This window comes from Meriones unguiculatus, chromosome 2, assembly GCF_030254825.1.
Source record: "Meriones unguiculatus strain TT.TT164.6M chromosome 2, Bangor_MerUng_6.1, whole genome shotgun sequence".
NCBI classification, from domain to species: domain Eukaryota; kingdom Metazoa; phylum Chordata; class Mammalia; order Rodentia; family Muridae; genus Meriones; species Meriones unguiculatus.
The window spans coordinates 73777218-73798125 of record NC_083350.1 but is presented as its reverse complement, the minus strand read 5'-3'; the positions used below and the strand labels follow the sequence as shown (position 1 = coordinate 73798125).

At 45.3% G+C, this 20908-nt stretch overlaps 1 protein-coding gene across 1 annotated transcript; it reads left to right on the top strand.

The window, feature by feature from the left end:
- Positions 1–1087: 1087 nt before the first annotated feature.
- On the top strand, positions 1088–19975 carry Hrh4 (histamine receptor H4). Its single transcript, XM_021655602.2, has 3 exons — positions 1088–1283; positions 10033–10196; positions 19144–19975. Exons 1-3 carry the CDS (start codon positions 1088–1090, stop codon positions 19951–19953), a joined length of 1170 nt encoding a protein of 389 aa, XP_021511277.1. The 3' UTR covers positions 19954–19975.
- The last annotated feature ends 933 nt before the right edge of the window (positions 19976–20908 follow it).

The following is a 20908-nucleotide window of genomic DNA, read 5'->3' as shown; positions in this document are numbered from 1 at the left end:
TTTCTTCATTAAGTGGTTTTTAGCTTGTTTCTTGAAATGCCTGATATTAGTTGTGAGTTTTACCTCTTTGGTTTGGATTATTTTATGGTCTATAAATACTTGTTTCTCCTATTTTTTAGATACCTTGTCACTTGTGGTACCAGTTAGCCTGGAACTCAGCATGTAGCCTAATCTGGCCTTCCGGTCTTTTCCCATCAACCCTCCTCCCTCAGCCCCCTTAGTACTGAGATAGCATGCATGAACCACCTCCATACAATCTTTAACTGCATTCAGAGTTGCACTGAACTGATCTGAAAACAATTCTCATAGGTTTTGATCTTAGGAGTTGTTGGTCAGAAACTAAGAAACACTTAATTTGGGGCTAATTAGGCCTTTCTGAGTGTTCTACACAGCGCCTCAGCCATGATGAATGTTTTCATCTGGCCAAGGGGAGCAGATACAATAACCACCTTATGAAAGCACTGGGTGCCATACCCTGCCATCAGATACTTGTTTTCGCTGCCTATGAAAGTTTCCTCTATGCCCTCCTGATCAATACTCAGGTGAATACTTGAGAAGGAGGATCCTCTGCAGATCCTTGGGGTTCTTCTGTAGGGCTTCTCTCGAGTCCACATGCAGCTCTGGTCTTGCCAACTCTCAACTCCGTCCCTTCTGCCCCTAGGGTTTGTTACGTTTTTACCTTTATTTCCCTTCTCTCACTCCTGCAAGCATCTCCTTAGTTCCCGTTTCTCAGGAAGAACTGTCCCTTAAGGGTTGTTTTAGAGACATCGTGAAATTTAACCCCTAGTATGTTTTCATGGCCAGAAGAGAAGTTTTAGCTGGATCTCTTATTTCAATGCAATGGATGAATCCATCGCATTGCTTAAGACAAACTATTTCTTTGTTTTGTGGAAACATGATTTCAGTGTCAGTTGAAGGGAAATTGCTACCACAAGTTGATGGTTATCAATAACCAGGAAGTGGTGTGAAGTCATCAGTAGATTTGAAGATGTTGGTTTGAGTAGGAGCCTGTGTCTATGGAGGCTTTCATGCAGTCTTCTTAGAGCTGCCTGGCCAGGTGGGGCTTCTGTACTGACCGCCATTTGACATGACACTGGATGCTAACAGTACGGGCAGCCTGCCGCTGGCTGCTCAGGTGCCCTTGGCATTTTTAATGTCCCTCTTTGCCTTTGCTATAATGCTAGGCAATGCTGTGGTCATTTTAGCCTTCGTGGTGGACAGAAATCTTAGACATCGAAGTAATTATTTTTTTCTTAATTTGGCTATTTCTGACTTCTTCGTGGGTAAGTTATATGTGTTTATTTCAAACTGTCATTTATTTCTAAAACCTCAAATCTTTATAACTTGAGGGACTGTATGAATTGGAGGGGCTAAGAAGGAAAAGTTAAAGTGTTAGAATTCTGGGAAAAGTGCCTGTGCCACTTTAAAGGAAATTCTTATGCATATGAATACAGGAACTGAAATCTGAAAATAGTTTTTTTTTAAGACTAAATGAGTACAGAATAGTTCTAAAATTATTTTAGTGTCAGTTGGACTGTTTTCAGAGCCATGTCTAATTTGTTTAGATTTACAAGTTTTTTTTTTTTCCTTAGTAAGTATGGTTTCTTTTGTATCCAGTATTGAAGCAATAGAAATCATGTATCTGCTGGAAGCCAGCCTGACCAGGAAGTAGTATGGGCAGCAGAGCAGCTTGGTCAGTATACTGTATAGCGTACACAGCCCGCAATCGGCTGCTCTATATGACAGAGCACCAGAGCGTCATGCGATTGCAGGAGTCCACAGAAATCAGATTCCTCTTTCTCCGAAAACTCAAAAAAATCATTTTTGCTTATTGTTAGCTGTTTCTGTGAGCCCTATGCCCTGCCTGCTGGGCTGACGAGGCCTTCTGCTCTCCCTTCTTCCTGGTGCTCAGCATAGGGTAACTACAGCTTTTCAGAGGACTGCTGCATCTCCCAGGAGCTCTGAGGAGACCTCCTCTCTGTAGAGCCGCACTGCTTTTCTTCATAGCTACATAAAGCTCATGTTTATGTTCAAATACAACGAAACTCAGAGCACATGTTGTTCATTGCCCAAAGCGCAGCGATTGCTCAACAAATGTTAGTCCCCTTCGCTTTTCATTTCTTGACAGATGTTTTGACTCAAACTGAGTGCACCAGTGTTCGTGGCATGCACAGAGTTGGGTGTGATACCCACAGGGTTATGTAATCATGGAGTCCTCCTTCAGTGGCATAGACTGGAAGATAAGGTTACAGGACTGTTGCAGTGTGGCCTACCGGGAGGCCCCGTGCCGATGCACTGTGTGGTGTGGACAGATGAGTCACACATGGTTCCCGAGTGCAGGGGACAGATAGGATTTCTAGAGATACAGAGGCAGGGAGAGAATGCAAGACGGCAATGGGACAGGTAACAACTTGCTGTGCGTATTTCCCCGAGTGTGCGCTGTGGGCTGGGTGCCGTACAGGTGGTTCGGTGGAGGAAGTGAGGGCTGAAGCTCACTCTATATGGTGAAGACCGTCAGATAGTCAGGTCAGTATGGAGTGGAGCTCACCAAGCGGAGAAGTGGACAGGCCACAGAGAAGGGGAAAGAATCAATTTGGCATTTTCTTTTAACTGACAGGAGAAGAAATTGAACTCAGGGGCCTCATGGTTAGTAGGAATTACGTTGGCCCTGTGTGTGTGTGTGTGTGTGTGCGCGCGCTTTAAATCAACCATCTTCCCACCTCTCTCCTCAACATCGTTGCTCCAGCTAACTTTTGCCTAGAAACACAGATGCTTTCACATGTTCCGTATGCTCACACTACATGTGTAAATTTACAAGTGTGTTTAGGCACAGAAGGTGGTCTGCTATGAAAACACAGATCTCTCTCTTCTTCCTTTACGGAATTTTACAGCCTTTCGGTAACACTTACCACCTAAAAGAGAGGGTGCACTTTGGCCCAGTTAGAGTTTGGCCTGAGGTGCTGGAGAGATGGCTCAGAGGTCTTCCTAAAGGTCCTGAGTTCAACTCCCAGCAACTACATGGGGGCTCACAAGCATCTATAGTGAGATCTGGTGCCCTCCTGCAGAGGTGCATGCAGGCAGAACACTATACATAATAAATAAACAAATCTTAAAAAACAAAAACAAAAGCAAAACCGAGAGTTTGGCCCTGATTACCCTGGCAGCAGGGAGGGGTGAAGTAAGGAGCTGAGAGAGCCTTGGACTGGAAACTTTCGAACCAAGACAGTTTCAGATACAACTGTCTTTTTTTCTTTTCTTTTCTTTTCTTTTCTTTTCTTTTCTTTTCTTTTCTTTTCTTTTCTTTTCTTTTCTTTTTTAAATTTTTATTTTTTTTGTATTAGTTACAGTTTATTAATGTTGCATCCTGCTCCCTCATTCCCTTCCATTCCCACCTTCCTCCCTCATCTTCTCTCTACCTCTTTCCAAGTCCACTGATAGGGAAGGACCTCCTCCCCTTTCATCTGATCCTAGTTTATCAGGGAGCTTCTGGCCTGACTGCAAAGTCCTCCTCTGTGGTCTAGCAGGGCTGGCTCCTTCCTTGTGTGGGGTTGGGGAGGTCAAAGAGGTCCTTGAGTTCATGTCAGAAATAGTCCCTGTTTCCCTTACTAGGGTACTCACTTGGATACTGAGCTACCATGGGCTACATCTGAGCAGGGGTTCTAGGTTATATCCATGCATGGTCCTTGATTGGGATACAGTCTCACAAAAGACCCCTGTGTCCAGATATATTTGGTCCTTGTGGTAGTCAGCAATTAAAAACAAGGAAATCATGAAATTTACAGGCAAATGGTGGGATCATTCTGAGTGAGCTACTCCAGAAGGAGAAAGACACACATGGTATATACTCACTTATAAGTGCGTACTTAGACCTATAAGATAGGATAAACATACTGAAATCTGTACACCTAAAGAAGATAAACAAGAAAGAGAACTCGGGGTAAGATGATCAACCCTCACTTAGAAAGACAAATGGGACAGACATTGGATGTAGGAGAAAAAAAAAAGTAACAGGATAGGAGCCTACCATAGAGGGCCTCTGAAAGACTCTACCTAGCAGTGTATCAAAGTAGATGCTGAGACTCATAACCAAACCTTTGGCAGAGTGCAGGGAATCATACGAAAGAAGGGGGAGTTGGTATGACCAGGAAGAGTGTCTTCTGTTGAGCCTGAGGCAGGCATGGAGGAGATGCATCCTTTTGGGGCTTGAGCACCGTGGCTGGGAGACGAGGCCTGTCTCTGAGAAAGGGTTCTGTAGATGCAGCTATTTGGTAGACTCTGCACCCTCCACCAGTTTAGGGATGGGCAGTGTGCAGCTCTGTTCCTGCTGAGAGAAGTCATGAGCAGGTCAAACAGAGCTTTCCTTTATCTTTTCAAAATGTGTTGCTTGCATATTGGATATGGTGGCCCATGCCTATAATCCTAACTCCTGGGAAGTAGATTTCTGAGTTCAAGGCCAGCCAGGGTTACATAGCGAGACCTTGTCTCAAACAAAACAGAACAAAACAAAACAAAACAGAACAAAACAAAACAAAACAAGAGTGAGGAACACCCTTACCAGGCCACAGAGGAAGACAATGCAGCCAGTCCTGATGAGACCTGATAGGCTAGAGTCAGATGGAAGGGGAGGAGGAACTCCCCTATCAGTGGACTGGGGGAGGGGCATAGGAGGAGATGAGTGAGGGAAGGTGGGATCTGGAGGAGACAAGGGAGGAAGGGGTACACAGCAGGGATACAAAGTGAATAAATTGTAATTAATAAAAAAACAAATTAATAATAAAAGAAAAAACACCAAAAAAAACCCCAAACAAAACAATTGTGTGTGTGTGTGTGTGTGTGTGTGTGTTTACCTACACAAAATGGATGTGCATGTAAGAGCCAGAAGACACCCTCAGGTGTCATCCTCAGAGTCCCCCTCTGAGGCAAGCTTCTCACTGGCAAGTTACTCAGTAGTTAGGATAGACTGTCTGCTCGCAAGATCAGCGCTTAACCATCTTAGCCCGAGATCCCCGTTTTATCCATCCTGTCTTGCCCCTCACATTTCCTCTGCTCTGATGGTTTCTGGAGGTCTTCCTTAGCACAGCTCCCACCACGGGACAGGACAGTCCCGGGAGCTTTGCGCAGTAAGATCTGAGTTTCCTGCCAGAGTGCTATCCTTTCAAGTGTGCACTCTGGCTCTGAGCCTGAAGTGATGCTCGCGGGAGAGGTTTTCTGTGGCGGTAAGCCAGCCATTTCTTATTATTACTATTGTCTTTATCATCACTGCCACCACTTTTATTTTGCATGTACTTTTTTAGTGTGTGGGTGGATGCTGGGCCATAGCAAGCAAATAGTAGTCAGAAGAAAAGGAAAAGGAAAATAGTAGTCTATCTAAAAATAGTGAGTCCAGGCTTAGTGGCTCGCCTGCTGAGCCATCTCACAGCCCTCCCCCACCCAAATCATTGAGCCAGCCACTCTTCCTGGTTGGAGTGAGCTCTATACTGGGAGAACAGATTTGGTCCTCAGGTGCATTTGAGACTCGGGAAGGAGACTTTGTAGCTAGTTTTCTACACTGAATTTGTTAGTGAGAAGCCAGGACTCAGAAGACAGCCTGTGCGCCTTCTGTCCTGGGTGGCCTGAAGGTGAGGGAGAGAAGTGTGCCTCATCGTGGGTTCTCTCCTCTGAACACGATCAGTTGTGGTTTGAAGGTGAACTGTCCCTCAGAGCCTCTTGTCTGAACACTTCCTCCTTGGCTGGTGGTGGCCCTGTTTGGAAAAGTGGCAGAACCTTCAGGAGGATGCAGGAAGTGTGATGGCCCAGTCTCACTCTCTATGGCCCTCTGATTCCCAGCTGTCCACCAGTCCCCTTTGCCTAAAGGGGTGACCTCTGTACCCCTTCAGGCTGTAAGGCAAAATTAACCCAGCCACCATTGTCTAGTATTTGATCACAATATTTAGAAGAGTAACTAATACACTATGGCTATAAATATGGATGGAGATGTCTATTAAATTGGTAGTGTGTGGCCAGTGTTGCCATCCATGGGCATTTAGTCCTTAATCTGCCATATGCTGGATGGTCAGGACAGTCTCTTCAGAGGCAAAATGTGATTGATGCCAGCAAAGCCTAAAACAATTTTGTAGGATGGGGAATTTTTGTTTTTTTAAATAACTTTTTAAAATAAAAATAAAGATTCTTTTTAGATTTATTTAATTTATATGTATATGAGTGCTCTATTTGCATGAATGGCTGCATGACAGAAAAGGGCATCAGATCCCATTATAGATGGCCGTGAGCCAGCCACCATGTTGGTGCTGGAAATTCCAGGTCCTCTGGAAGAGAGCATCCAGTGCTCTTAACTGCTGAGCCATCTCTCCAGTCCCCTGTTTTAAAAAAGCCTTCATATACTAGTTCAGCTCAGGACTTCTCTCTTGGCTTCTGTATACATCTGCTCAGGCTACTATAACAAGATAGCCCAGGCTGGGAAGCTTAAACAGTAAGAACTTGTGTTTTTTACACTTCTGAAAGCTGAGGTGTTTTAGGTCAAGATTCTAGCAAATTTGGTTCTTAGCGAAGTCTCTTGCTTCCTGGTGGCGTTTTCTCCGGCACTCTCATGTGGAGAGCTGTACCCTGACAGCATCATTTACTCTTGTTTTTCCTTTAGAGGCCACCTCTCTAAACAGAGTTTCTCTGAGAGTGTTAAGGCTTCTGCATGTAAATGGGGAGAGTAATGAGCTCCTGGTCCATGGCATCTCTGCAAGCTCTCCATCATCCCTGTATCTCTCTATTGGGAGATGAAGCCACAGGATTCATCAAGGACATTAGTCCCTCTTACCTTTTGCTTGCTGTTTGCTTAGGGAGGAGATAGCAGCTTTTTAGCTGGTTTGGCAATATCAGACTGGTGTCAATTTTAAGGCAAACTGGGCTTCCCCACTGTCCTCAGTTCATTCATGTAACAATTACAGGCTTTAAAGCAAGTGAAAAGATGGCAGAAATTCTTGCCCTCTTGGTGCTTTCTGTTTGTACCAGGCATGGGGCTGGGGAGACATGAATACTATGCAGTATCAGTAAGTAAAAATATGTAGTGTTTTAGAGGTGATAATTGCTGTGCAGAAAAATATAACAGGATGAGGGTGGGAAAAGGAGAGGGTGGGAGGAAGGTGGAGGAGAGAAAGGAAGATGGGGAGGAGAGAGAGAGACAGAGGAAGAGAGACAGAGAGATAGGAGATTTCACTATAATTATAACTTGAGAGTTAGGGATCACTGAGAAAAACACACCTGCACAAACAGAAGGAGAAATCTGGGGAAAGAATATGTTAAGAAAAAATGCAGTTCCAAGGACGTGAGGCAGACGGGTATGCGATGCATACAAGCGGGCTGGAGGCCCAGCAGGTAAGAGACAGCTGACGCGGGGAAGGCTGTCTCACATCCGCACATCTCACAGGGCCTTCGCCCTTGTCCTCATTCTTATTCCTGCTTCCCTTCTGCCCCCCCCACCTTCTTTTACTATAGCTTATTTCATTCCTCTCACTTCTTTTTAATCATACACGCCAAAGGTTTATTGCCCTAGCCATGGAAAAGGCTCTTGTTTTCACTTAACAAAATTATCTCCAAGCAAATCTTCAGAGTAGACTTGGCAAAAGCATGTGGAAGCAGGTCTGTCTGAGAACTGTTTAAGATTTGCTTTTCTGAAATTGTTTGGAATGAGCCATCGGCATCACCATTATTCCATAGAGAGAGGAACCTAGAACAGGCCAGAACACCATGGGGATAGCAGGGCTTTACTGAAACCAAAAGAATGGGGTTTTGTGTGATGACTCTATCTTTGGGCCTTGCCCCACAAGCATGAGGACCTGGCAGCAGCCACCTCTGAAGCTGGGCACAGTGACATGTCCTCATCATCCCAACACTGGGGAAGTAGGTACAGGAGGTAGGCTGGGGTTGGCGGGCACGCCTGCCTACCCAAATCTTCAGGGAGACACACTGTCTTCAAAAGCAAAGTAGATGGCTCCCGAGGAGAACGTGACTCCCGATGTTGTCTTCTGGCCTGTGTACCCATGTATGTGCGTGTACACACACACACACACACACACACACACACACACACACACACACAAAAAGAACAGTGCGTGCTAAGCCAGCTGTTATTTAAAGCAGTTTCTAGAAACCTTAACACATCCTTCTTCTTTCATAGAATTCAGAAAGAGTGTGGAAAAGAACGTTTAACTCAGATCTCTTTAATCTTTAAGTCAGCCGTGTCTAGTTACCACCCACTTCTCCTTCTGTGGAAGAAATGAGGGCAGAGGTGGAAAATACGCATGTTGGGAGCATTGAAAGCCACTGTGATGGACCAATGTATGAATGGTGAAGCTTGAGGTACTTTGGTTTACCTATGGCAAATTACCAGCCGCAACCCCCACCCCACCCCAACTGATGAGATGATGGTCACTACAGGAAAGCTTACTGACCGTTAAAAGCATAACTGGTAACATATGCCTGTAATTTCAGCCCCAGGCTGGCAGAAAAGCCAAGGCAGGAGGACCACGGGTTCAAGGACAGCCCAAGCTACCCAGTGAATTTGAGGGCAGCCTGGGCTAGATAGTGAGACCCTGTCTCAATAAACCAACCCCACGCCATAACTGAAACGCAAAACCAGCAGGTTATTTGAACGACACATGGGAATGGAAGTCAGGCTTGATGACGTAGGCCTGTAATTTCAGCTACCTGGGAGACTGCTCCCAGTAGAGAGATAGATACGGCACTGTGGGAAAAGGAAGGCCCCGCAGGAGTGAAGGAAGGACAAGAGAGGGCGATGAGGAAGATGACACCATAAAACCACACCGTCTTCATTCATGATGATGTCATTAATGAAAGCCTTCACTGTGTACAATCAGTAGGCACACACACACACACACAAAAACCCTCTAAAATGCTGAGGAGTGTAAGTGATGAAGGGATCGCCTCAGCCAAAGAGCTTTCAAGAAAGAGGGTGTAGAGGACCTGGATGTTTTGACCTGCAGGTCATGGCAGAAGTGCATGTGGCTTTATAGAGAAAGAAGGCGAGGAGAGGGGCAGTGTGCGCCTAGTGTAAGGCCCTTCAGCTGATCCCCAGCATGAAAACGTGAGGGAGGGAGACATTCTAGGAAGAACAGTGTTGGCAAAGAGAAAGGGTGGTGGACGTCAGGGGGGAGAGCTGTGGGAATTTGGATAACAAAGAGCGTACAGATGAATTATGATGAAAATAAGGTGAGGATGCTCTCTTCGTTTGGGCAGCAATAAAGAGGCCTCGTAGCTATGTTGTTCATGACAACTATTCTAAAAGTAACACGTAAAGAATGGATAGGGGTATCAGTCCTGCAGAGTTTGCCAAAACGCCAACAATTGTTATATCTAACTTTGTCGGCATGGCGTTACTACAGCAAACTGTCTGAGGCAACAAACTTAGAAAAAGTTAGATGGCTGATGGGTGGTTCAAATCCAAGACTGGGTGGCCTGTCGCCTTCCTTCCTGATGCTAACACGTGGCAACGGCTGGAAGCCCGTGTGTAAGTGAGTGCTCACATCTAGAACCGGGAATGGGAAGCTTGTGCTCCACATCATTGTCACACACAGCTCCTTCCCCTAAAAATCCACAGCGTCTACCCGTCTTACCACGCTGACGACCAAGCCTTTACATAAGCACCCTGGCAGGACAGTTATCCAAGCTATAGCAATAACTAAGCTGTTTTTAATGAATTTAGATGTGTCATTCTGTGGCACACCCATTAGAATATACTCCCCCACCTTTTGCAGTCAGTGATATGTACTGTTTTCAAACAACTTAAAGAATTCATTATATATTTATTTAGTGGTGTGTGTGTGTGTGTGTGTGTGTGTGTGTGTATCACAGCATGCTATGCTATGCATGTGCAGCTTAGAGCAGAACTTGCAGTGGTTAGGTCTTTCCTTGTGTCATGTGGTTTTGAGGATGGGTCAGATTCAGTGGCAGGCATCTTTAGTTGCCGAGCCGTCTTTATTGCTGGTCCGGTATTGCTGTTTAATTCCTCTCCTTTCTGTGCAGGTATGATCGCCATTCCTCTGTACATCCCTCAAACGTTGTTTAACTGGAGTTTTGGAAGTGCAGTCTGCACATTTTGGCTCGTTACTGACTATCTCTTGTGTACAGCATCTGCCTACAATATTGTCCTCATTAGCTACGACCGATACCAGTCAGTGTCAAACGCTGTAAGTCACGAAGTACTTCATTTTCCTTAGAAGAATATATGGTTGTAACCTCTGGGTCCCTAAGCCATATGTGTGTTCCTGTGCTGAGAATGTTGGGCACGAATCTCAGGGATCTGGACACATTTGAGGCTCTCCATCCTATTTGTGTCTGGCCTAAAGTTTTCTCTGTCTTGTTTTCTGTGCAGTCTGGTTAACTTTCCAATCAGTGTCTGAGACAGGAGGGGAAGGACCAGAGAAAATTCACAGTTCAGCATGAGGTGTACCGACGGGGTCTGCAGTTGCTTGGATGTCTGTGAGGTTTCCATTCATAGGCCATGGCCAAGTTCAGACCACAACATTTTGCTTAAGATAGAACTCTGTGGGCAACTAAAAGGAATCCCACAGTGATTGATCCTTGGGTGATTGAGTTTGAACACTCAAAACGGAAGACAGGCAGTACACCAGGGCCAGATTCGGATGTGTCACAAAAGAGCTGAACTTTGCCAAAGTCTGGAAGAGCCTCACCAGTGAGTTAGAGGCCATTCTTAAGCAGGAAGGAGACTAGCACATGGGTCAATAGAAGCCACAAAAAAATGTGGGGCAGTGATTTGTGGTCTTAAAAAAATGGAGAAGGAGTGAAGGTGGAGGGGGGACTGGAAAGAACAGAGGGAGGAAAAGTGTAGTTGGGCATAATGTATGAGAGAAGAATAAACAAATTCTGTGTGTGTGTGTGTGTGTGCTCGTGTGTGCCTGTGAATGTGTGTGCATATGTGTGCATACAAATTAGGTCAGGTGCTGGTCTTCTGTCTTGTTTGAGAGAGGTTCACTAGTTTTCCATTCTGTATGCTAGGCTAGCCTGCCTGGGAACATCTGAGCATTCTTCTGTGTGCAGCTCTCTCTCCTTGGGAAGTGCTGAGTGTGGCTGTTCGTGGGTCCTGGGCACCTGAGCTCAGGTTCTCATGCTTGCTCGTCAAATGCTTCACCTACTGATCAAGCTCCCTGGCCCTTGTCTGTAGCTGTTGACGTCTGGGCCAGCGGTTACTCCTGGGTCTTAGCATCTCAAAGCTCTGAGGACTACTGTAAGGTCCATCTTGCAGAAAAGAGTATTTGGTGAACGGTTGTGATTTAGATACCCACAGATACACGGGTTCAGTACTGTTGGCCCAATGCTGCACTGGCATCATTGAGAGGACACAGATGCTCCTGCCCAGGAGGACCCACCAGGACAAGGAAAGATTACAGAAAAGACCCAGATGTTGACACAAAGACGTTTTAAAATACTTTTGCTCAAGCTAGACAAATTTGTCTAACTCTCACAGCATAGTCTAGAAAAGGTAGAGAGCTCCACTCCAGGAGGTCACGGTAGGACCTCCAAGACCCCACATTAGCAGGTGGCTCTGCCTGCTATAGGTCGGAGAGCAGCAGATACTTATTATCCAGGGGACACAGAATAACCCTAGATGATGATGTGTGTGTGTAAGTCAGTGTACTGGTTGTGTGCTGATAAAACTTTATTTATAGAAACAAGTGGTGGGCCAGATTTATTCCATAGCATGATGACCTTGCTCTAGGCCACTACCCTCTTTCTGGTTAAAGTCAGGCTGTTGGTACTCTGGTTTCTGTTCTAGAAAAGAATAGGAGTCCACAGGAAGGGAAGTTCTTTTAAGTAAGTGGTATAGGATTCACTCTCATTTCTACTGACGTCTCATTGGTGGGACTCCATAGTGCCATCTCACTGCGAAGGGAGCTGGGAAACGTCTCCGTCGGAGCTACAATATGGCCAGAAAAGAGTAAAATGGATGGGATAGGACAGTCAGTTGGCTCTTTTGGTTGCCACGGGCTGCTTCAGCCATGCTGGAGCGCAGCAGTTTATATGGACGCACCCACAGAGAAAGGGTGGATGAATCGGGGTCAACACTGCAGATGTCGATAATTTCACCCCCTTTTAAAGGCCGGATTGTCCTAGCATTCAGTCACGGAACCCCTTTGGCTGGTTGTAATCAGCTGGTTTGTGTCTTTCCTTTTCTATCTTTTTTTAATCTATGAAAGCAACAGAGAGTAGGGAAGAACCGAAGAGACTAAAGAAAAAGTAGAATAGCCACTGTTAAAAGGACCTGATGCAGCATAAAGGCAATCAGTATTCACTGAATACTTCTGCATACTTGGTTATAGTATAAAAATCCTATTTCTTGCTTTAGATGCAGTCAAGTGTCTAAAAACCATGTTAAATCTGACTATTTCTTATTCATACTTTAACATTTTCAAGGTGACGGTTTTGATCTTTATAAATACTTCTCAATTTTTTTAAATTTTATAATTACACATTTATTAGAAGTTCTGGCTATTAAGGAGATACTTGTACAAGTTAAGACTGACAATTTTCTATCATATACTCCTAGTACAATAAAACATTTTCTGCATATACAACATAAAGTATATTACAAGTATATCACACAATCCCACAGGACAAGCAGTTATAGAAAGTTCTAGTCACACTTTAAAAGATATGCTTAATAAACAGAGGTAAGAAAACCCCTAGATATAATGTGCATAGTGTTTTATTAACTTTAAATTTTTCCTCTCATTTTTAAAAATTAAATTTATTATCATACATCCCAATCCTAGTCTCCTCTCTCTTCTCCTCCCAGTCCCATCCTCCCACTCTTTTCCCCTTTTCCTCCCTTCCCTTCTCCTCAGAAAAGGGGAAGCTCCCTCCCCCTCTTTTACAAACTTACCCTAGCCCATCAAATCTCTTAAGGACTTAGTACGTCATCTTCTCTTGAGGCCAGGCCAGGCAGCCCAGCTAGTGGAAAGTGATCCGAAAGCCAGCAACTCAGTCCATGTCAGATATAACCCATGCTCCCCTTGTTGCTAGAGGACCTACATAAGGACCAAGCTGCTCATCAGTTACATGCATGTCTTGGGCCTAGGTCCAGTCCATGCATGCTCTTTGGTTGGTGCTTCAGTCTCTGTAAGGCCCTATGGGCCTACATTAGTTGACACTGTTGGACCCAGGATAATAAAAGAACTTCTAAAGGTATTACCATTCCTGAATTCAAACTATACTACAAAGCAATAGTAATAAAAACTTCACGGTATTGGCATAAAAATAGACAAGTTGATCAATGGAATAAATAAACCCACTTGCCTGTAGACACCTGATTTGTGACAAAGAAGCTAAAAAACAGAAGGAAAAAAGAAGGCATCTTCAACAAATGGTGCTGGTCTAACTAGATGTCTGCATGCAAATAGGTCCATATTTATCAACCTGCATAAAACTCAAGGCCAAGTGGATCAAATATCCTCAGCATAAAACTGGGTACACTAAATTTATTAGAAGAGAAAGTGAGGAAAAGCCTAGAAGTCACTGGCACGGGAGACAACTTCCTGAACAAAACACCAACAGCTCAGGCTCTAAGATCAACAATAATAAATGAGACATCATTTATTATTATTACCTTCTGTAAAGCAAAAGACACTGTCAACAGAAAAAAAAATGGCAGCCTACAGACTAGGAAAGATCTTCACCAACCCTACATTCAATAGAGGGCTAAAATCCAGAATATAAAAATAACTTTTTTATTTTTAATTATGTATCTGTATCTGTGCGGCATGTGCCCGTGAGTGTTCTTGCCTGAGGAGGCCAGCAGAGGGCTTCAGATCCCCTGGAGCTGGAGTTACAGGTGGCTGTGAGAAGCCTAAGGTGGATTCTAGGAGCTGATCCTGGGTCCTCTCTAAGGCACAGGAGCTCTTCACTCTGAGCCATCTTTGCAGTCTCCTCCACCTTAAACCTTTTCTGGAGGTTCCTAGGACTTTCTCCATTGGTTGTTCAAGATCTTGAGCCTGTTCTCAAGTTGGTGGACAAAGAAAGGGAGAGCAGATTATCTATTTAGAAAATGAGCTTACAAAAGATGACCAAAACACCAGAAGGAAGTATGTGTGTGTGTGAGTCTGTGAGTGTTCACTCTAGTTTTGTTACTAGAAATTCTCTGACAGTGAAGGCTGCCAATTTGCTAAGACATAGGTGGCTGAACCTCCATTCCTGGGAGCACAGAGTTGCATGCAGGGCTGACCCTACATATAAAAGAGTGTGAAGAACAAATGGCAGGGCAGTGAAGAAGGCACTCCTACTTTTTTTGGATAAAACCCAGAGCCTTGAGCACTCTGAGGCAGGGTTCTTGGGAGACTCAGTTTTGCTTGTAGCTGTAAACAGATGAGATGGTGACAGAAACCTTGGCCTGGGAAGTAGAAGTCTGGCCATAATTTTGAAAGTGAAATGTCAACACAGATGGCTGTCCAGAGCTGTCTTCTGGAAGGGCCAGGTTCTGTGTGGTTGGACCTACAGTGGATGAAGAAGGTACTCAGTGGAGATGGATAACAAGTGGAGGGAGCAGGGATTAAAGTGAGCCCAGGATAGGCCTAGGGATGGCCGAGTCTCCCTTCATCTTCAGATGAAGAGAGAACCTTGGCTGTGGCCTGTGAGGCTAAACACAGCAGGAATTACTCTCTCTGCCCTGGAAGCTACAAGTTTGACATCCAAGCAGCTTCCCCGGGGCTGCCCTTTCTCTGAAGGCTCTGGGAAGACCTTCTGCCTTTCTCTTTTCTTTGGATGTGGGCTATCCATGGCGTGGAGACACTTCCATCATCGTGTGGCTGAGTGTGAAGGCTGTACACTTGGCATAAATCTCCACATGAGGATGAGTGAGTGGTGGCAGGCCACACAGAGGCCACAGGTACCTCAACAGCTAGTTGTCCACAGGCAGAAGTCAGGAGGGAACTTGCATCTTTTTTTCTCCTCTTCTTATAAGGACACCAGTCATGACTGGATTAAGGTGACTCCAAGTCCAATATGATGTCATCTTAACTTAATTACATCTGTCAAACGTACTTCCAAATAAGGTCACATGCACAGCTGCTTGTGGATAAGATGCAGTGCAACTCATTTGGGGACTCAGTTCAGTTGAACACAGGAACTCATCTCATTACTAATACCAGAAAGTTCCAGTGGGTCTCCCTGTCTCCCAGACGGACCATGACTGACAGAATGTTTGGCTCCTTTACTGCAGTAGGGAAGGAGACAGGGCAGGGTCTGGTATCCTGAATAATGTACATGTTTTGGAAAGGGTGAGATTGCTTTCAGAGGGGCCACTCCAATCAGCTGGGTCTGGATTCCAGCGATGCTGGACCTGTCCTCTGTCAAGAACACTCCCGAGAGATGAAGGGATGATGAGCTCTGCATCCTCTTTTCAGGTCCCTCAGATGTTCATTATTTCAACTGACCTTATGCATAATGAAAGAGAGAGGACATCTACAACAGATTGCTTTATATCGCTACACAGGCTGAACAGAGCAATTAAAAAAACTAAATGCAGGCTTATGACCATCTGGGTATTGTTCCCATCTTCATAACTGTTAGACTTAGTGCAAGCATGTATTAATTAGTGTCATGAGAAGTAGAAGGTAGAAGAGTGGGTTGTGTGTGAAGCTGTGGTCAGTATCATGGGCCAGGTTACTCCTGAGTTTATTCTCAGAAGTGCCAGCAGTTTGCTGTGTGTGTGTGTGTGTGTGTGTGTGTGTGTGTGTGTGTGTGTGGAGGGGGAGGGGTGGGAGGTGGCCACATTTCTTTACAGTTAAAAAAAATCTTTAAAAATTATTAACCACTCTCCTCTTACTGACAGCCATTGGCACGCATGTGCAGTAAGTCAAAGGGCCACCCTGCTTCTCATTGAAAATATGAAAACATGCTACAGTGAGATTTTGAAACTCACAGAGAAGAGAGAATGAGAGGAGGTTGTTTGCATCTCTTTTCTTGTAAGCGAGGGTGGGGTGGAAACCTGGAACATTTAAGTTGGAAGAAGCGTGCAGTTCTCACAGAGTTTCAGAGAGGTTGATGCCCCACAGGGTAAAGGCAGATGCAGGGCTCTTTTTGTACTTGTTGCTCTCTCAGAGGACACTGGTCTGGTTCACAGCATCCGCTCTGTGGCCTACAACCATCTGTGCTGTAACTCTGCCCCCCCCCCATCAGAGTCAGATCTCTGACCTGCAGGAGCACCATACACACATGTGCTACACATACGTGCAGGCGAACACCCGTGTACTATATAACAAAAACTATAAAACCAAGCCAAGCCAAGCCAAACCAAAAAACTCTTCTTGGTTCTGTGACAGGCACTTACGACCAGTAGACGGAAGCAGGAGGACCTCAAGTTTAAGGGCAGTCTGGGCTGTGCAATGAACTCAAGATCAAGCTGAGCTACATAATTATTTTTGTCTTAAAAAAGAAGGGCCAGGATGCAGCTCAGTGGTAGAGCACTGTGCTGGAATGGCCAGGGCCCTGGACTTGATATCTTGGTTGAGATCTTTATTCCCGATGCAGAGCTATTGGTCTTTACATGCCTTCAGATTCTCAAAGACAGTCTTCAAGATTTCAGTTTAACACAATGATCACAGAGGGTAACACTCACTCACATACAAAACCTAACTTCATACAAAACCTAACCCTTAGAAAAACCACACACACACACACACACACACACACACACACACACACACACTCACACACACACTCTCTCTCTCTCTCTCACACACACACACACACACACTGACACTCGACGCGACACATGACATGGTCACGTCTCTCAGCATGGCCTACCTCCATAGTTTTGGCTATGATGGAAACATTTATAGACAGAAGTGTGTGGGAGTGTTCAGAAACACATAGCATCACTCCAACACGGCCTTTCGGTTTGTGTGCAGTCTCTCGGGAGTGGTGCAAGTGCTCCTTCTGCTGTTGGCCTCACGGTGGGGTCCCTGTGTGAACTGCTGAGTATATTCTTCCTGAGCGTCGGAATCAGATCAGCCATGACCCTTAAAGTGTTCACAGCTGTGCCTGTCTTGCAGAATGGGTTTGCCTTGTAACATGGTGCATGTTTCTCTCTACACGTTTCTCCATATTAACTCCCAAGGACACATCGCTTTCAGTGATGGGACATCATCCAGAGATACGTCCGCGATATGTCCGCTCTGCGTGATGCGTCATTGGAGAGAACGCCTGCCATGTTCTAGGCCACAGCCTGAGAACTGCCGTGCGCGTTCTCAGTCCTAGTAACCGTTCAGATTAGGGTCAGGAAAAGTTCCCTCCTTCTCTCTCGTTGCTTGTTTGTTTCTTTCTGCGTGTGCACACGTGTAGGGATGCATGTGGTGGCTGCAAGTGTCATTCCCATCGCCTTTTCTCATGTATGTGTATGCGTGCGTTCATGTGTGAGCAGTCGCCACGTATATGCGAGTGTGCATGCAAGTCTGTGTGGAGGTTAGAAGACAATCTCAGGTGTCGTTCTTGTAAGTGCCGTTCACCTCCTTTGACACGCCTTTCTTTGGCTGGAGTTCACCAGTTGGGCTAGAATGACTGGCTAGGACGCCCAGGGATCCTCCTGTCCCCACTGCTGTGTGTTAGGATTCATGCTGCCACACCAGGCTTTGAAAGAGACCTGCTTTCTTTTCTTTTCTTTTCTTTTCTTTTCTTTTCTTTTCTTTTCTTTTCTTTTCTTTTCTTTTCTTTTCTTTTCTTTTCTTTTCTTTTCTTTTCTTTCCTTTCCTTTCCTTTCCTTTTCTCTTTTCTTTTCTTTTCTTTTCTTTTCTTTTCCTTTCCTTTCTTTTCTTAATTACAATTTATTCACTTTGTATCCCAGCTGTAGCTCCCTCCCCCACCCTTCCCAATCCTACCCTCTCTCCCTCTTCTTCTATGCCCCTCCCCCAGTCCAATGATAGGGGAAGTCTTCCTCCCCTTCCATCTGACCATAGTCTATCAGGTCTCTTCAGGACTGGCTTCTTTGTCTTCCTCTGTGGACCAATAAGGCTACTTGACCCTCAGGTGGAGGTGATCCAGGAGCCAGCCCATGAGTTCATGTCAGAGATGGTCCCTGGTCCTATTACTGGGGAGCCCTCTTGGATACTGAGCTGCCTTTGGCTACTTCTGTGCTGGGGTTCTAAGTTATCTCCATGCATGGTCCTTGTTTGGAGTAGCAGTCTCAGAAAAGACCTCTGCGCCCAGATATTTTTGGTTATGTTGCTCCCCTTGTGGAGCTCCTGTTTCTCCAAGTCTTACTATCTCCCCCTTCTTTCATAAGATTCCTTGCACTCTGCCCAAAGTTTGGCTATGAGTCTCAGTATAAGCTTCTGCCTCAAGATCTAGCTATACCACTCCTAGGCATATATCCAAAAGATGCTCAAGTATACAACAAGGACATTTCAACCATGTTCATAGCAGCTTTATTTATAATAGCCATAAGCTGGAAACAGCCCAGATGTCCCTCAGTTGAGGAATGGATACAGAAATTCTGGTACATTTACACAATGGGATACTACTCAGCAATTAAAAACAAAGAAATCATGAAATATGCAGGCAAATGGTAGGATCTAGAAAAGAGCATCTTGAGTGAGGTATCCCAGAAGCAGAAAGACATACATGATATGTGCTCACTTATAAGTGGATAATAGACATATAATATAGGATAAACATACTAAAATCTGTATACCTAAGGAAGCTAAGCAAGAAGGAGGACCCTGGATAAGATGCTCAATCCTCATTCAGAAAGGCAAACAGGATGGACATCGGAAGAGGGAGGAAACAGGGAACAGGACAGGAGCCTATCACAGAGGGCCTCTGAAAGACTCCACCCAGCAGGGTATGGAAACCTGCTTTCTTACTTTAGATAGTGTCCTTGGCCTTGCTATGGTGTTCAAAGCTTCACCTTGAGGTTTTCTGTTTCCTCTTGACAACTGCTGACAAAGTATCCATCTTAGCTGAGGTTCAGTGGCCATTGCCCTCTCTGTCTGGGCACATGGCACAGTATCACGTTAGTAAACATGGCTCTTGCACAGCCCTGGAACTTCTGAATTCCCGGGGGTATGCTCTATGAACTCTGCAAGTTTTCATTAAGTCAAAACTAATTTATCTGGTTTCTTACAGGTATCTTACAGGGCTCAGCACACAGGCATTGGGAAGATTGTTGCTCAAATGGTGGCTGTCTGGATCCTGGCTTTCTTGGTAAATGGCCCGATGATTCTGGCTTCGGCCTCTTGGAAGAACACAACAGAATGCGAGCCTGGCTTTGTTACAAAGTGGTACATCCTTGCCATTACCTCCTTCTTGGAATTCCTGGCCCCTGTCATCTCAGTGGCCTATTTCAACGTGCAGATTTACTGGAGCCTGTGGAAGCGCGGGAATCTCAACAGGTGTCCCAGCCATGTCGGCCCCTCCTCTGCCTCTCCCGGTGACTCTGGACACTTAGCCAGAGCTGGGCTGACTTCCAGGACCTCTCTTCCTGCGCTGAGGGAATCAGCTGCGTCCCTTCATACAGGAGGTCCCCCAAGAACAAGCCGTCTCATGGTGTCCTTAAGGAGTCACACGCATAGCAGCATCATGGCCTTCAAAGTAGGCTCCCTCTTCCGGTCAGAAGCCTTAGCGCTTCACCAAAGGGAGAGCCTGGAGCTTCTCAGAGGCAGGAAGTTAGCCAGGTCACTGGCCATCCTCCTAAGTGCCTTCGCCATCTGCTGGGCTCCATACTCTCTCTTCACAATCGTTCTTTCAACTTACCCCAGGGGAAAGCGCCCCAAATCAGTTTGGTACAACATTGCCTTTTGGCTGCAGTGGTTCAATTCTTTCATTAATCCCTTTTTGTACCCCTTATGTCACAGACGTTTCCAGAAAGCTTTCTGGAAAATATTTCATGTGAAAAAGAAACCCACAGCATCACAGACCCAGTCAGTATCTTCTTGAGGACAATGGCTTCCCTTCTGGCAGCTCTGTTAGAATGGATCTGAGCTTCTATCTTGCCCTTTCCACTCTATCAAACAATGTATATAACGTAGCGTTTGAAAACTTTAATAATAAAAACCCTCAAAGTCAACTTCAGGTTAAGGAATGTGACAAACTCATAGCTGCAAAAATACTAGTATTTTCTTCAGTTCTCACCACCCTACCCTTCCCTGTTTCATGGCTCTCGATATAACATTGATTGTGAAACTCTTGTATTCTTTCTGTGTTCAGTGTTTTCTCCAGGAGTGTTAGCTTCTCTTTATGGTATATGTGTGTGTGTGTGTATGTGTCCATGTGCCTTCAAAGGCCAGAAGAAGCTGTCACACCACACAGAGCTAGAGTTACAGGCAGTTCTGAGGCACGAAGCCTGGGTGCTGGCAGCTGACCTTGGGTCCTTGCTCCTGACCTTGGGTGCTTGCTGAGAGCAGTTAGTGCTCACAGTTGCTGAGCCCCCTCTCTGGCTCCTGGTTTCTCTTTTCCATGTTCTAGTCACACAATGTGCTTAGTGAAACAGCATTCCTTAAAGAAATGCCAGGCAGGAAGCCCCATGTCCTGGGTGGGAGTTCTGTGGTTAGTGGGAGGGGGAGTCTAGGCTGGAGTTGGCAAAAGCAAGATTAGAGTGAGCCCAGGCTAGCTCATAGGTATTTCTAGACCTTACTTTCATGATCCCAATAGGAAGGAGGCATGGTACAAAAAGTCCTGTCAGTTGTGACTACCCATCGTTGAAAGGTCATCTTGTTCTATGTTTCCTGCTCTCCTTTCCTAGCTTCCACACCACCTAAAACTTACCTTTGTGAGAAAATATGGGTGAGAGTGAAAGGCTGAGTGGGTGACAAACTACACTGGCTGTGGCGTTCACTCAACCAGCAGATGTCAGTCATCACTGAGTACAGATTAGCTTTGCCGAGGATTCACA

Excerpts from the sequence above, each read along its gene's own strand:
- Hrh4 (XM_021655602.2), top strand. The coding sequence starts at position 1,088 with ATGACACTGGATGCTAACAGTACGGGCAGCCTGCCGCTGGCTGCTCAG. Across the intron at positions 1,284-10,032 it reads TATTTCTGACTTCTTCGTGG|GTATGATCGCCATTCCTCTG; the intron begins GTAAGTTATATG and ends CTTTCTGTGCAG. Across the intron at positions 10,197-19,143 it reads ACCAGTCAGTGTCAAACGCT|GTATCTTACAGGGCTCAGCA; the intron begins GTAAGTCACGAA and ends GGTTTCTTACAG.